General features: G+C 39.8%; 1 protein-coding gene across 1 annotated transcript in view; it reads left to right on the top strand.

Moving 5' to 3' along the window:
- Positions 1-14,188, top strand: part of vwc2 (von Willebrand factor C domain containing 2) — a 134,915-nt gene that overhangs the window by 33,356 nt on the left and 87,371 nt on the right. The window contains exon 2 of the mRNA XM_061961703.1: positions 5,256-5,949. Within this exon, the coding sequence (XP_061817687.1) occupies positions 5,332-5,949 (618 nt within the window). The 5' untranslated portion in view covers positions 5,256-5,331. The remainder of the gene's footprint in view (positions 1-5,255; positions 5,950-14,188) is intronic.

The raw sequence follows: 14,188 nt of genomic DNA, 5'->3' as shown, positions 1-14,188 counted from the left end.
ATATTTTTGAGTCTGAATAAACTTAGGATGAGCTACAAGTTTTAGAAGCTGAGGGAGAAGTAAATCCAACAAGTAGCACTATTGTTTAGTGCTAAACAAGAATTACACACTACAAACAATAACAAACAACCACTTACTGTACAATATCTGCTCTCACTGGGATGTCGACTCATTGGATGGTTGCATATTCCCGTTTAGATGAAGAATTAATCATAATCGTAGCGCAGGTTAAAAACAAACAAAACAAACCCCGAAACAAGCATCTTTTTGTGTCTTTCTCACCATCTCAAGTCTTTTGAATTTTGAATGTCAAAGTTGACCAACTTCTCGGTTAATGGTCATATTCTCCTTATAAAAAGGCAAGAGTCATGATTTATAGTGTAGAATTAACTTTTTCTAATTCAGGCGTTGCAGCAGCTCACCAGCTCAGTATGTCAATAGCTGCATAAGCTAAAAGTAGTTTCTCTGCGTTAGCGCTTATAATAACAATATCGGTAAAATTTTGTCAAATATTCAGATCTTGATCTGTTAATAGAGTATTGTTGGTGGTTTTTGGATGTTTTTTAGAGGGCTTTTTGGGCTCAGTAAATAATTCAAATTAGCTGCATTGTTACATGTATTAACACATTACTGTCTATCTAACTAAGATATTAAATTGTCCACATTAAAACCTTTGTCTAACTTTTTTTTTTTTTACCTAGGAAAGTCCCATTTAGATTAAGAATCTATTTTTCAAGGGAGTCTTGCACATTCATACACCAGTGGAGGTGCAACTGGGAGCAAGGTGGGTGAAGTGTCTTGCCTAAGACACAACGGCTGTGATTAGGATGGCAGAAGCTGGGATCGATCCTGCAACCCTCTAGTTGCTTGCACGGCCGCTCTACCATCCGAGCCACACCAATCCCTATAAGCTGTGCTCTCATAGAACAGAGTGATCAATAAATATCTCGAATGAATATGACAGAGGTGTTTTTACTCTGCTATCAAGGACCGCTGAACAGAGGAGGAGACCACAAAACCCGCTTGAACACTTTTATTAGTAAAGCATAAGAAACACAAACCATGCAAAATAGTGGGTTTTCTAACAGTGGATCTGTTTATTTTAGTTATTTAAACAAATACAAAACATTCAGTGTGTGTACTTTTCAACAATGCTGTGATAATAATAACAGTGATCATTTTGGTCATAATAACTGTGACATGTCATGTTTATTGTAACATACATCTGTAATATAAACTATGCTGGCATAAGTGCCATCATATGTTGTTTTTTTGGTCCTGTCCAGCTACTTAGGTAAATCATATTGTTGATGTAGATGCCCTGTACATATTTACTTTACAAAAGAGAAGTGTGGGATACTTCTCTTGTTGCCTTATTTGTATTTTACTTTATTAAATTGATTTATATTATTATTTGGTGCAGCCGGGCCAGAGCAGGAAGGGGATGGAAAAAGGAAAAAAAGTAAGACAGAGGGGGAAATTGCGGGGACAAGAGGGGGATAAGACAGATAGACAAACACAATAACAACAAAAACAGAACAGCATCAGCGAATAGGATATGTACAAATATGATGGTAAAAGTAATAGCAAAGAAGCAGTTAGTGAAATAAATATTAATAATACAGAAATGAATATTATTACACTACAAATGGAGCAATACCAATAGAAATGGCACTATTGATAATCATCATATCATCATCATATGCTTTTTAAAAGTAAGAATGAAGAAAATCGTTCTTGAAATTGTTCCCCTGTATATAACAACGGTATTAAAGCGGCCTCAGCAAAGGCAGCAAATGCTCTCTACATAGCAAATACATAGAAGTAGGCCACCGAGCGCAGCAAAGCGTCGTAGTTGGCATTTGAATTTCAAAGTGCCAGAGTAAATCAAGTTTAGCAAGAGGCAAAAATAAAAATATCGAGCACAGCTTTTTAATCAAATGTGCTGTGTTTGCAGTTGATTCTGGAATTCCACTCCTCCTGAGGTGTTGTGTATTAACTTACTGTGCAGAAAGGTCAAGTTAAAGAGCAATTACATGTGTTTACAACTAAATAAAAGGACACATGAAGGTGTTTTTCTGGAACATCTGTGCAGCTTACAGGCTGCTTTTCTTTGAATGCATATTGACTGCAATTATTTTAAGAAGTAAATTGATTCAGATTCGTTGTTCTGTTACGAGAAGCAGCAGCTTTAGAATGTTTGGTTCGAACCCTTCCTCATTGTGAGCGACCAGACTGATTGATACAGGCAATTGTTTCAGTAGCAGGCAGTATTGATTTCCTTACACAGGTCTTTGAAGGTTTCCTAGCCCAATCCCCAATCTATGGGGGCGTGTTGTGATGTCAGGGGACCCTGGGGAACAAGCTTTATCAGTATCATGCTTCAAAACCGCTTCGAAAAACTTTGCACTGCAAAACGCGCCTATTGTAGCCAATGATTCTGACTTCCTCATTATAGATTTAAAAAAAAAAATCAGCACAAATTGTTTTCTTCATTTTTTTTTTTTTTGGTTAAAGTGCTTCTGGGTTAATGTTACTGATCAATATGAATGTATTATTATTTATTTAGGGTTTATTTAATTACATTTTTCTAGAATCAAATGGTACAAGTCAGTCACAAAGTGTTTGTAGTCTAAATAAGGATTAGAGATCGACAATATGTTTTTCTCAGGGCCTATACCGATACTGATTATTAGTAGTCAAGGAGGCCTATAAACGATATTTGAAGCCGATATTCATTTGCAGTAAAATGTATATAAACATGAATAGTGTATGTCAGGTAACAGCTGGACAAGGTTTTAAGTCGGGGGTTTTTTACATTATTTTTGAAGAAACGGCTATATAATGATTAATGGGCCATGTTAATTTAGCACCAAACACAATCAGCGGATTTCACACCTTTATTACGTACGTGTGTCTAATGCTGCTGGTCAGTAGAGAATCAACACTTGCATTTCAAAATATGGGAAATCTCTTGGGGAAAAATTGGTAAAATTATAGAATTTCTCTACATCACAATGACTTGCCATCTACTCAGTTTTATACAATTTTATAGCAGTTTTACTCGTGAGGAACTCTGAAATATTGCAAACATTTAAATAAAAACAATTCTGGGTTATTTTGCGTAGTTAATAGGTAAGACATTTTTTAAGCTGTCTGACATAATTTATTTTGTTAAGGAAAGTATGAGAATGCTGCCTCTACTTCTTAACTTATAAAATAAGTCTCCTATTTGTCAATTGTTCTACACAAAGTTTGGATTTTTGACAGAGATATCTTCTATGTCATCTTCCTGTCCATCCATCTCTGTCCATCTTTCTTTAATAAAATCACGGAACAAGGAACTCGCCACACTCCTTTAATGAGCCTACGCTCCGAGTGTTGCAGACGGATGCTTGATCGTTGCAGTAGCGAAAAAAACAAAACAGAATCGGTAAGACGTCTGAAAAGGACCATGTGAGCGCTGTAGTGGAAAAACAAAAAAGGCACCTTTCTCATGCGGGCAAATGTTATGGTGCTTGAGCAGTGGTTATTATCTATTTCACAAATATTTTTTTTGGAATACTAAATACTGGTATCAAATGTGTATAAAGTATTTCGGACTATAAGGCACACTTAAAATACTTTAATTTTCTCAAAAATTGTGCCTAATGTACGTATCAACCCTGGTTGTGCTTAGTGACCTTGAAGCAATTTTATTTGGTACATGGTGTAGTGATAAGTGTGACCAGTAGATGGCAGTCACACATAAGTAATATGTGTGGACTGCAGCTTGACGCCTGTTCAATAAATTACGCCAGCAAGTATAGGCAAGCAATCAAGCCCATTGAGAATATAGAACACTACATACGGTGCTTAAAAATCTGTCAAAGTGTTTTAGTACAACTTTGGTAAGCTATGAAGCCGCACCGCTTGATGGAACGCGCAGCATTACGGCTACCGTAGTCAGGCGTACTCTGCTTCAACATACAGGTATTGAGGTGTGTGTATAAGGACCCCCAAATGGCACCTATTAGGATACATATTATCTGGCGATTTGTTTCGCAATATTATGCAAAACCAACTTTTCTTAACTATTGGTTCCTGCTGATGGGTAGGACAAAGCTCAAACAAAATCTCGTTGACATGTATGACTTAAGTGTTATTATGACAATGACAATAAAGGAATTGATTGATTGATTAATTGATTTGCGATCTGCATAAGTCCCAAAAATGCGCACGTGCCCACCATCGTAGTCTGTGCCATAGTCAATAAGTTCCTTATTTTTCTATATTCTCTTGTTGTGGGGCATTCGTCCTCCGCTGATGCCATTTCTAATATAAAGTAGCGTACAGTTCTAACTTATATCAGTCAGTAGACTCGCTATGGAAGTGCTAAAAACTACCGGTAAAACAAAGATGACAAGAAAAAGACACAGTTGAAGTGGAGGCACATAATTAAGGCTGCCCACAAAACGACACATCGTTAAGAGAAGGTCAGAAATCAGCTTGAATAAGGTCTGTAAAACATAATCTATGCAACATTTTGACCAAATAACCACTATTACAACTTATGTAGACTACAAGGAAGTGTTTTAAGTGTAGAAAAAAAAATCAAAATGTGACTCCTTTGATGCGCCTCATAATTAAAATAAATAAATGTTATGCTTAGGCGTATTTATAACAATTTTATAGACGAACGATACTATTTAAGCCATGTCCACACGAACACGGATACTTAATAAACACATACTTATCTCTCCGTTTGGGCCTCTTGTCCACACGCAGACGCATACGTTTGTCTTTAAAAACGCAGTCTTATGCAAACGCTGCCCAAAGTGTAGAGTTTGAACACTCGCCGCTTAGCGTATGCGTGTACACGGCACAAACTGAGATGTGTGATGACGTCACTGTTGTGCGCTGTCATTTCCAAAGCTCAACAACACTGCTTTGCTGGCTTTAAACACACTATAAGATGACTTACTGAATGTTTGAACGTAAACATGCTGCTATTTTCAAAAAAGACGCATCAAAATGGGCTTTGCGAAATGTTTTCTTCTTTCTACGCGAAGGTGTAACAAAAAATAATAGCAAAGCACTGTCCTCGCCTGAAGATTTAATTCACTGATCTGACCGACTGGCCTTATTGTCCTGAAGTGTTTGCTTGACATGATGGAACAAAGTCATGCGGATGTTCTGGCACAAGACCCCACATTTGGGATAAAAAAGTGACAAAATACTGAGCACATAACCCCAGTTGTATTTCCTCTTTCCAGATGGACTGGCTCACACCTGAGATGTGAAGTGTGTTATGTGAGCCAAGGTGTTTTCCCACCTCACTGGTGGGGAGAGATGCTGCACTCCGTTGCCATGACAGCAGAGGTTCTCTTTGTTCTCTGGTTCCTGATGAGCAGTGCCCAGAGTAATCCTATAACAACCTTACCAGTTAGCCGAGAACGTCTGGAAAGGGTGCTGATCCAGGCCAGGGAGGACAAAGCGGCCCCCAAGCAGCTGCAGCCTGAGGACAACAATACTTTAGGTCTGAATAGGACTGCTGTGAGCCGTGCCCGGCAGAACCTCAGCTCCCAGACCCGAGGGCCTAAGGGCGGGAAGTCCCAGGAGCTGTTGATCGAGCAAGACACCCTGAACCAAATAGACGTGGGCCCCACGAGTGATGTCACCCTCTCCTTGGATGCCATTGACGAGTACGCCTACCCAGACTACAGGGGTAAAGGCTGCATGGATGAGAGCGGCTTTGTGTTCGCCATCGGTGATCAGTTCACCCCAGGCCCTTCTACTTGCCCTTGCCTCTGCACAGACGAAGGTCCTCTGTGCAGCAAGCCTGATTGTCCCAGGGTGCACCCTCGCTGTGTTAGAGTGGACACGAGCCAATGCTGCCCGCAATGCAAGGAGAAAAAGAACTACTGTGAATTCCGGGAAAAGATCTATGCTTCACTAGAGGAGTTTAAGGTGAGTTTATGAACTGCATTCACTCTTTTTTTGACATACTCCAAGTGGAACAGAGCGCTGACAAAACCCTCTTTGACGTTCAAATTAGTCTGGCAAGCACGGCATAAAAAGTAGTTCCCCCGCAGAAAGGAAGAAGGCAGATTTATAATGGCAAAGGTCAGCACTTGTCTTTGTTCTCACTGGAATATTCCTGTAGGCTGAATTTAGAGCTGCAGCTTCAGCAAAGTCTTTCCATACTGATACACTTGTAGCAGTCTTACAAGTGCAAGCTGCTGCATACCTGCAGTATATGAGACATAAAAATGTGTCTCCTAACCATTATGAAACACAGTTACATAAAAATGAGCTGAGGTGAAATACCCACCTGTTGAAGACCCATAATGGAAAGGGGAAGGGCAAGTGTTTGCAGAATTATACTCTTGGCGTCTTTTAGGTGCCGTTGGAATAATATCCTCTTCAGAACCTGAGAAGTCTTTTGCAATGGGTATTTGTTTTTGTTCCATTCATTTTTTCAAATTTACACATTTTGGAAAAATATAGCCCCGTTATGTAAAACAAAAATGTCTACTGCAGAGGATCCTGGTTCCTCGCTTCGTCATAATCAACCCTTTCGAGCTGAATTCTCACAAAGTAGGTTGACGTCATCAAAAACACATGATTAAGGATGCAACTATCTAATATTTTAGTCATTTAGCAATCTATCAATGAATTTGTCCGATTAATTGAGTAATTGAAGGAAACATACTTTGTAGCCTCAATGTGTGTTTTAGGAGAAATAGTTGACATACACAAGGCTTTTCTGATGACTCCTATTTTTTTTTGTTATAAATCCACTTAAAACTGAAATTGCACTTTCACCATGGGAGCATCACTATATATTACGTATATTTAAGAAAGAAAAAACCAAGAACAAAAACTTTGTTGCCTGAACCAGGGAACATATTATAGATAAAGAACCACACCAAACAAAAAGGCTTGCTGCAGGACTGTAGGATTATAAATGAAAACATTTAGTAGCACAGACACATTTTAATGGTACCGAAAAAAATTAGTAGCAATATGAAATGTCCTAAATAACACAATTTATGATTAACACTCTATCAACGTACACAGTAACAAACACGTGCACTCAGACATTTGCACACAGTGCAAATGAAACCTCAATTAAACATCCCTGCCCACAGCTGTTTGTAGTCGTAGTCAAGTCATACTACGTCATGCCGCACACACACAAACTAAGCTTCAGATACAGTAACATAACATGACTGACATCACATCACATGCAATTATATTACTGATCACAAAGCTATTCATACAGACTTGTCCAGGGTGTACCCCGCCTTCCACCCGAATACAGCTGGAATAGGCTCCAGCAACCCCCGCCACCCCAAGAGGGACAAGCGGTAGACGATGGATGGATGGAAGCTACTCATACACATGACCAGTCATATTGAAAGGTTTTCCATGTAGTGATACCCCAGAACCCACAAATGGTGATTTGAGTCAGCCCTTGGAAAAGTCAGAGGCTGTTTGCAACCTTTACGCGGATGCCTAGGGGGCACTAACTTTCCAAAGTATTTTAAGCATTACATCCCGACCACTTACGGTTTTTAGCAAATAATGATGTAACTATGTACGTACGTAACGTGCACGTGCATTTGCTTTGTTGGTTGCTCGCTAATGATAGCAATCTGGATAGCTAACGTGAGCTTTCATTGAATATATATTCTATCAGAACAACAACGTGACTGCAAATTGTTAGTTGCTTCTTTTGGACTTATTTTGTATGTGTGCACACTGTCCCTATGTGTATGAGTGTACGAGACAGTGGTGAGTGAAAGCTAAACAAATCCCACAGATCTATGAACAATTTTTATTCAATATAATTAGTAATTGTGAAGAATATAGATAGACACTTAAAATATTATGTTCTGTTAAACCACTAATGGTAACATAAGCTAGCTGGTGGTGTTCTTGTTATATTTTTGTTTGAAAAATGTTTTTCTTTGAGCCATCTCTCTGCATCGACACTCCGCTGTTCCCACCACACACATGCATACACACGCGCACAAACCACAGCACCCGCAGCAAAACCTGCATCACCCAACGGCAGCTCTGCTCTCATGTGCACTCTATTGGAGTAGTCTTGCGGAAACGATGTCCATGTATTTTGAGTTCTGGCACCAGATTTGATATTTTTTTCTACAAAACCCAACACTAGTGAAGTTGGCACATTGTGTAAATCGTAAATAAAAACAGAATACAATGATTTGCAAATCCTTTTCAACTTATATTCAATTGAATAGACTGCAAAGACAAGATACTTAACGTTTGAACTGGTAAACTTTGTTATTTTTTGCAAATATTAGCTCATTTGGAATTTGATGCCTGCAACATGTTTCTAAAAAGCTAGCACATGTGGCAAAAAGACTGATAAAGTTGAGAAATGCTCATCAAACACTTATTTGGAACATCCCACAGGTGAACAGGCTAATTGGGAACAGGTGGGTGACATGATTGGGTATAAAAGGAGCTTCCATAAAATGCTCAGTCATTCTCAAACAAGGATGGGGCAAGGGTCACGACTTTGTAAACAAATGCGTGAGCAAATTGTTGAACAGTTTAAGAACAACATTTCTCAACGAGCTAGTGCAAGGAATTTAGGGATTTCACCATCATCATATTCACCGTCCGTAATATCATCAAAAGATTCAGAGAATCTGGAGTAAACAATGCACGTAAGCGACAAGGCCGAAAACCAACATTGAATGCACCTAACCTTCGATCCCTCAGGTGGTTCTGCATCAAAAAACATCAGTGTGTAAAGGATATCACTACATGGGCTCAAGAACACTTCAGAAAACCACTGTCAGTAACTACAGTTCGTCGCTACATCTGTAAGTGCAAGTTAAAACTCTGCTATGCAAAGCGAAAGCCATTTATCAACAACACCCAGAAACGCCGCCAGCTTCGCTGGGCCCAAGCTCATCTAAGATGGACTGATGCAAAGTGGAAAAGTGTTCTGTGGTCAAGTCCACATTTCAAATTGTTTTTGGAAACTGTGGACGTTGTGTCCTCCGGACCATAGAAAAAAATAACCATCCGGACTGTTAGGCGCAAAATTCAGAAGACAGCATCTGTGATGGTATGGGGGTGTATTAGTTCTCAAGGCATGGGTAACTTGCACATCTGTGAAGGCACCATTAATGCTGAAAGGTACATACAGGTTTTGGAGCAACATATGTTGTCATCCAAGCAACGTCTTTTTTATGGACGCCCCTGCTTATTTCAGCAAGACAATGCCAAGTCACATTCTGCAAGTGTTACAATAGCGTAGCTTCGTTGTAATAGAGTGCGGGTACTAGACTGGCCTCCCTTTAGTCCAGACCTGTCTCCCATTGAAAATGTGTGGCGCATTATGAAGCGTAACATACGACAACGGAGACCCCGGACCGTTGAACTACTTAAGCTGTACATCAAGCAAGAATGGGAAAAAGTTCCACCTGGAAAGCTTCAAAAATTGGTCACCTCAGTTCCCAAACGTTTACTGAGCATTGTTAAAAGGAAAGGCTATGTAACACAGTGGTAAAAATGCCCCTGTGCCAACTTTATTGCAATCTGTTGCTGCCATTAAATTCTAAGTTAATGATTATTTGCAAAAAAAAAAAAAGTCTCAGTTCGAACATTAAATATCTTGTCTTTGCAGTCTATTTAATTGAACATAAGTTGAAAAGGATTTGCAAATCATTGTATTCTGTTTTTATTTACCATTTACACAAGGTGCCAACTTCACTGGTTTTGGGTTTTGTACTTAATAAACTCAATAAATTAATGATTGAAGCAACCAAATAAAAATCTAAGTTTTTTTCTAATTGATGTAATTGATGAATCATTGCAGCCCTACACATGATGGTGTTGTTTTGTTTGACTTTTAGGGCATGTTTTTTTCAAAATTTGTAGGTAGAACGTTCCTCTGTGTTTGTCTTACAGAAATATGTATTGATGTATTGTCTTTGTATATGTCGGTGTTCTCCTAAACTGGATTGGACCTAGATGTATTCTTTTTTACCAGCAAACGCAGAGATGCTACGAGTACTCTGCTGATGTAAAAAGATTTCCTCACACAAGCATCATACATTAGCTTTTGTGCTGTGCAGCGGGACTTGCAACAGGCAGGTTGTTATGCATGATTGCCAAGTTCTGGGGCATTGTACTAAGTGCTGCCTCTCTCCATTTTTCACAGTGTGAAGTGCCATGCGGAGGCGCCAGCCTCTGCAATCAGCAGCAATGCCGTTAGCATTAACCTTAGCGCTCTTGATAGGACGAAAGGTATGCTACTATGCACAAGCGACTGCCAAATGAAGCCTTCCCAGGTTATGCAGTGGCTGCATGTCATTTAATCTGTACATGATCATTCCCAGTCTTTTAAATTACATGAAGGCTATTAAGAGGCACACTTGAACAATTGAACAGTAAAGTCAACACTTGTCTTGTTCAATCTGTGTTCAGAGACACAAAAAGGAAAGTAGCGTAATCATTTTTTTTTACAATTTACATTGGCCTGCAATACGTTTGAGTGGGCTATTTATTGTATACAATCAATGTTCGGCATTACTTGATTTGTATCATGGTAGTTAGGGTTAGGGTAAAATACAGACAGTATTTGCTGTATTGTCACCTTTACATGTAAGTTAAAACTATCCTATCTGAATGATAGTCAGCTCTGTGTGTTCACAGAATAAAGCAGACTGTATCTCTGAGAACAGAAACATAGACTAAGAACTGATCCGGATTATCCTGTTATCCTATGAAACTATATCAAACAAAAAGGTACTGATAAGCACCTGGAATTCCTGAGAATTTTGCAGAATTTGCACATTTTGTAGAAAGGGTAAGTTTTTAAAACATTCTTTTTTATTGTATCTCCATTTTAAAACATGTATCACCATATTGCTGTAATGTATGTTGACACCCCAATTCAAATCATATATGTTTTGTTTGCCCAAACCTATAACAGAAAGGACTCCCTGTTTAAATTGTTCTTATTAATGATAATAATAAACTATGGCTTAACAATGACATTGATTTTCAAATATTTATTTTTAAAAAGTGAACACACCCAATAGAGGAGGTGCTTGTGGAGGTGGGCTGCATTCTTCCCCACCTTGCCCTTTATGGCAGTGGTAATGCACACTCGCCAACCTTGTGAAGGCAAACCGAAGACTCCAGGCCAAAAAAATCAGAATATAAATATACTGTACACTCTAATACGAATACAAAAAACATTACACTCACAGCATCTAACGAGGTTTGGATACTTGCTAAATATGATGACTAAGTCCCCTAAGTTGTGAAAACTGGTCACACCTATTACATCTTCTTAAGCTATGTCCACACGAATATGAATATTTTTAAAAACGCCTATTTTTCTATGCTAGTGTTTTGGCCTCTCATCCACATGCAAACATAGGATTTTGTCCTAAAAGAGGAACTGCACTTTTTTTTTTATTGTGCCTATCATTCACAATCATATTGAAAGACATGGCTACAGATGTAAACATTTTTTAATGCATTCTAAATATTAAAAAAATGGGATCAAAAGTCAGTTTACAATGGAGCCTATGGGAGCTGCTCTATTCTGCCTATATAGCCCTTAAAGGGGAACTGCATTTTTTGGGGGACATTTTGCCTATTGTTCACAATCACTATGAGAGACAAGAACAAATGTATTTTTTTATTTTTAAGAATTTTAAAGATGATAAAAAATGCTTGGAAGATGCGGCTAATGGGTGTTACCGTTGTAGTCTTCAGAGCCCTCTGAAACAATTTCAAAACCCTCCATCAACGTTTTGTATACACACTGCAAGTCGATATATAATGTGGTAACAGACACATTCAGAACAATATGAAATATATTCAATATTTACTGTATTTTGGTCATTTTAAGCATTGCCAGAATTTCTTTCTTTAGCGCATTAATTTCCGTTTCCATGGTAGCGCACTGCTGACTTCTGGCAACAAATGTGTGTTCTACGTCCAAAAACAAATGCGAGTGTGTTCTAATCATGGCAGACTTGGTAACAGACAACTAAAACGACAATTTTTGGACAAATGAGAATTCACAACCTTATCTTTTTTTGAATCTGAATATACAGAGGATGAATTGCTGCGCACAGAAGCATGCACCAAGGAAGGATGAAACGTTGCAGCAGATGGAAGCCGAGAGAGTGAGGTTGACATGACTTTGACGTTGTAAACTTGGAACTTGTAGCCATTCTATTTCGACATAGATAAAGTACTTACCTCCCCTTTACAGAGAGGAATGCACCTGCTGATAAGAAGAGGGGTTGCGTCCTTCGATACCAGTTCAAACCACCCTTCGGAGGTGTGATTACTCATGTTTGTGCAGACACTGGGCTCTCAAAGACGAAATATGGAATTTAACAACAGATAATAAGGCAATGGAAATATACCGGCCGCACGAACATCTCCAGAATGGAAAAGTACCAATAGCATGATCACACATTACAATGTAATACTAAAGCATCAAAGTATATCAAAAATATATGCATTCTCCACAATCCCCTTCAGATCTTCCCCAGAAGATCTCTCCTAGCAGAGCAACACTTCTAAAGCCCGCCCTACATTAAAGTAGGTGCTGTCTCGGTTTTCGAGCAAGCTAGCAATAAACAATCAAACCATAGTTACATGGAAGGGGTAGAGGGATGGATGGAGTCAACATCAATTTCGTCATTGTCAGGGAAGGAAACTAACACTCCTCGAATGTCACTAATGCCCTTGACCCCTTCAGCGACATAGCAAGCCCAGAAATAGGGTGGGGTTGGCCTTTGACAGCCCTAACAATGATGTGGGTGCATAGGGCCTTAGCACAAGGGGTGATAAAGCATCAGGGTTGTTCATCAAATCAAAGGAGCCCGTTACACTCCTCCGGCATACAATATGGCGGTGTCAGCGGGATGTCAAAGAGGCCATGGATACGGGAGTTCCATCCATCCATCCATTTCCTACCGCTTATTCCCTTTTGGGGTCGCGGGGGGTGCTGGAGCCTATCTCAGCTACAATCGGGCGGAAGGCAGGGTACACCCTGGACAAGTCCCATGGGTGTCAATTTGGTGCCCACTAGGGTCAGTGGGGTCGCTACTGTATCCATAGCACAAAGCCCAACGGCTGACGTCGGGATTCTAGTGTACAATCTGTGTTCTCCATAATACCAAAATAAGTCAGCCTGTGCCCAAGGGCCTATTCTTGAGCCATTTAACAGATTGGTGCACCAGGAAAAGTCAATGTCACCCAATTTGTTGGGGGATAATTAAATTTTTGGCTACGAAGGGAAGAAGTCGGGTGGAATTGTCAACAGGAGGGTATAAGTCAAAAAGCAACAGGGTCAGTGTTAACATCAGTCCCTTAAGAGGAGTCGTCAGGATCGTCGTCTTGGTCAAAACAGGTAAAAATCACCAGGGCAGTCAGTTGGGGATCAATATCAAATTGTTCACTTATTTCAATGAAACAACTAGTTATGCTGAAAACAAGCAACACGGAGCATATGGGCTTGTCTCAAGCAAGGATATATGATACAGCAGTTGAGCAGGACTGCAGGTGCCGCAGGCACAAAAGGCACTGTTTGGGGGTCGAGTGGAGCAGATGGTGTGGCGATGTCAGCAATGACCTTCATCAAGGATCTGCCAGGTTGTGGTACCAGGTGTCGCCTTTGCCAGCAAGTTGAAGGGTGTGGGACGTCTGCTCCACGACCATGAAGGGACTAGTCCACCTGGGCTCAGTCCACTTGCGCTTGATGACCTTGACCATGACCCACTCAACGGGCGGGAGAGATACAGAGGTGGTGGGTTGCTCCCCACGGATCTGGATAGAGAAACTAGCACACAAGTTATGAATCTGGTCAAAATACCACTTTGGTTTCACACTAATTCCTCCTTCCAAGGGAGGTGCTGGTCCTGGGAAGGGCTGACCTCTATGCAAGTCTTAGGGTGAAAAAACAGTTTTTTTCAGACATTCGGATGATCATTAAAGCCAATGGCAACGCGTCAACCCAATTTATTTTGGTTTGTGCACAGATTTTTTAAAATTTCGTTTTCATGTTTTGGTTCACCCTTTCAACTTTACCTTGGGACTGTGGATTGTACCCCGAGCCGAACATGTGTTCGAGTCTGAGAGCCTTTTCGACCAAAGCTAAGTGGCTATTTTTAAAATGGCTATCATT

The sequence above is a fragment of the Nerophis lumbriciformis genome, linkage group LG02 (assembly GCF_033978685.3).
Source record: "Nerophis lumbriciformis linkage group LG02, RoL_Nlum_v2.1, whole genome shotgun sequence".
Classification (NCBI taxonomy): Eukaryota; Metazoa; Chordata; class Actinopteri; order Syngnathiformes; family Syngnathidae; genus Nerophis; species Nerophis lumbriciformis.
The sequence above is the reverse complement of the archived record's forward strand: the minus strand, read 5'-3'. Positions and strand labels throughout refer to the sequence as shown.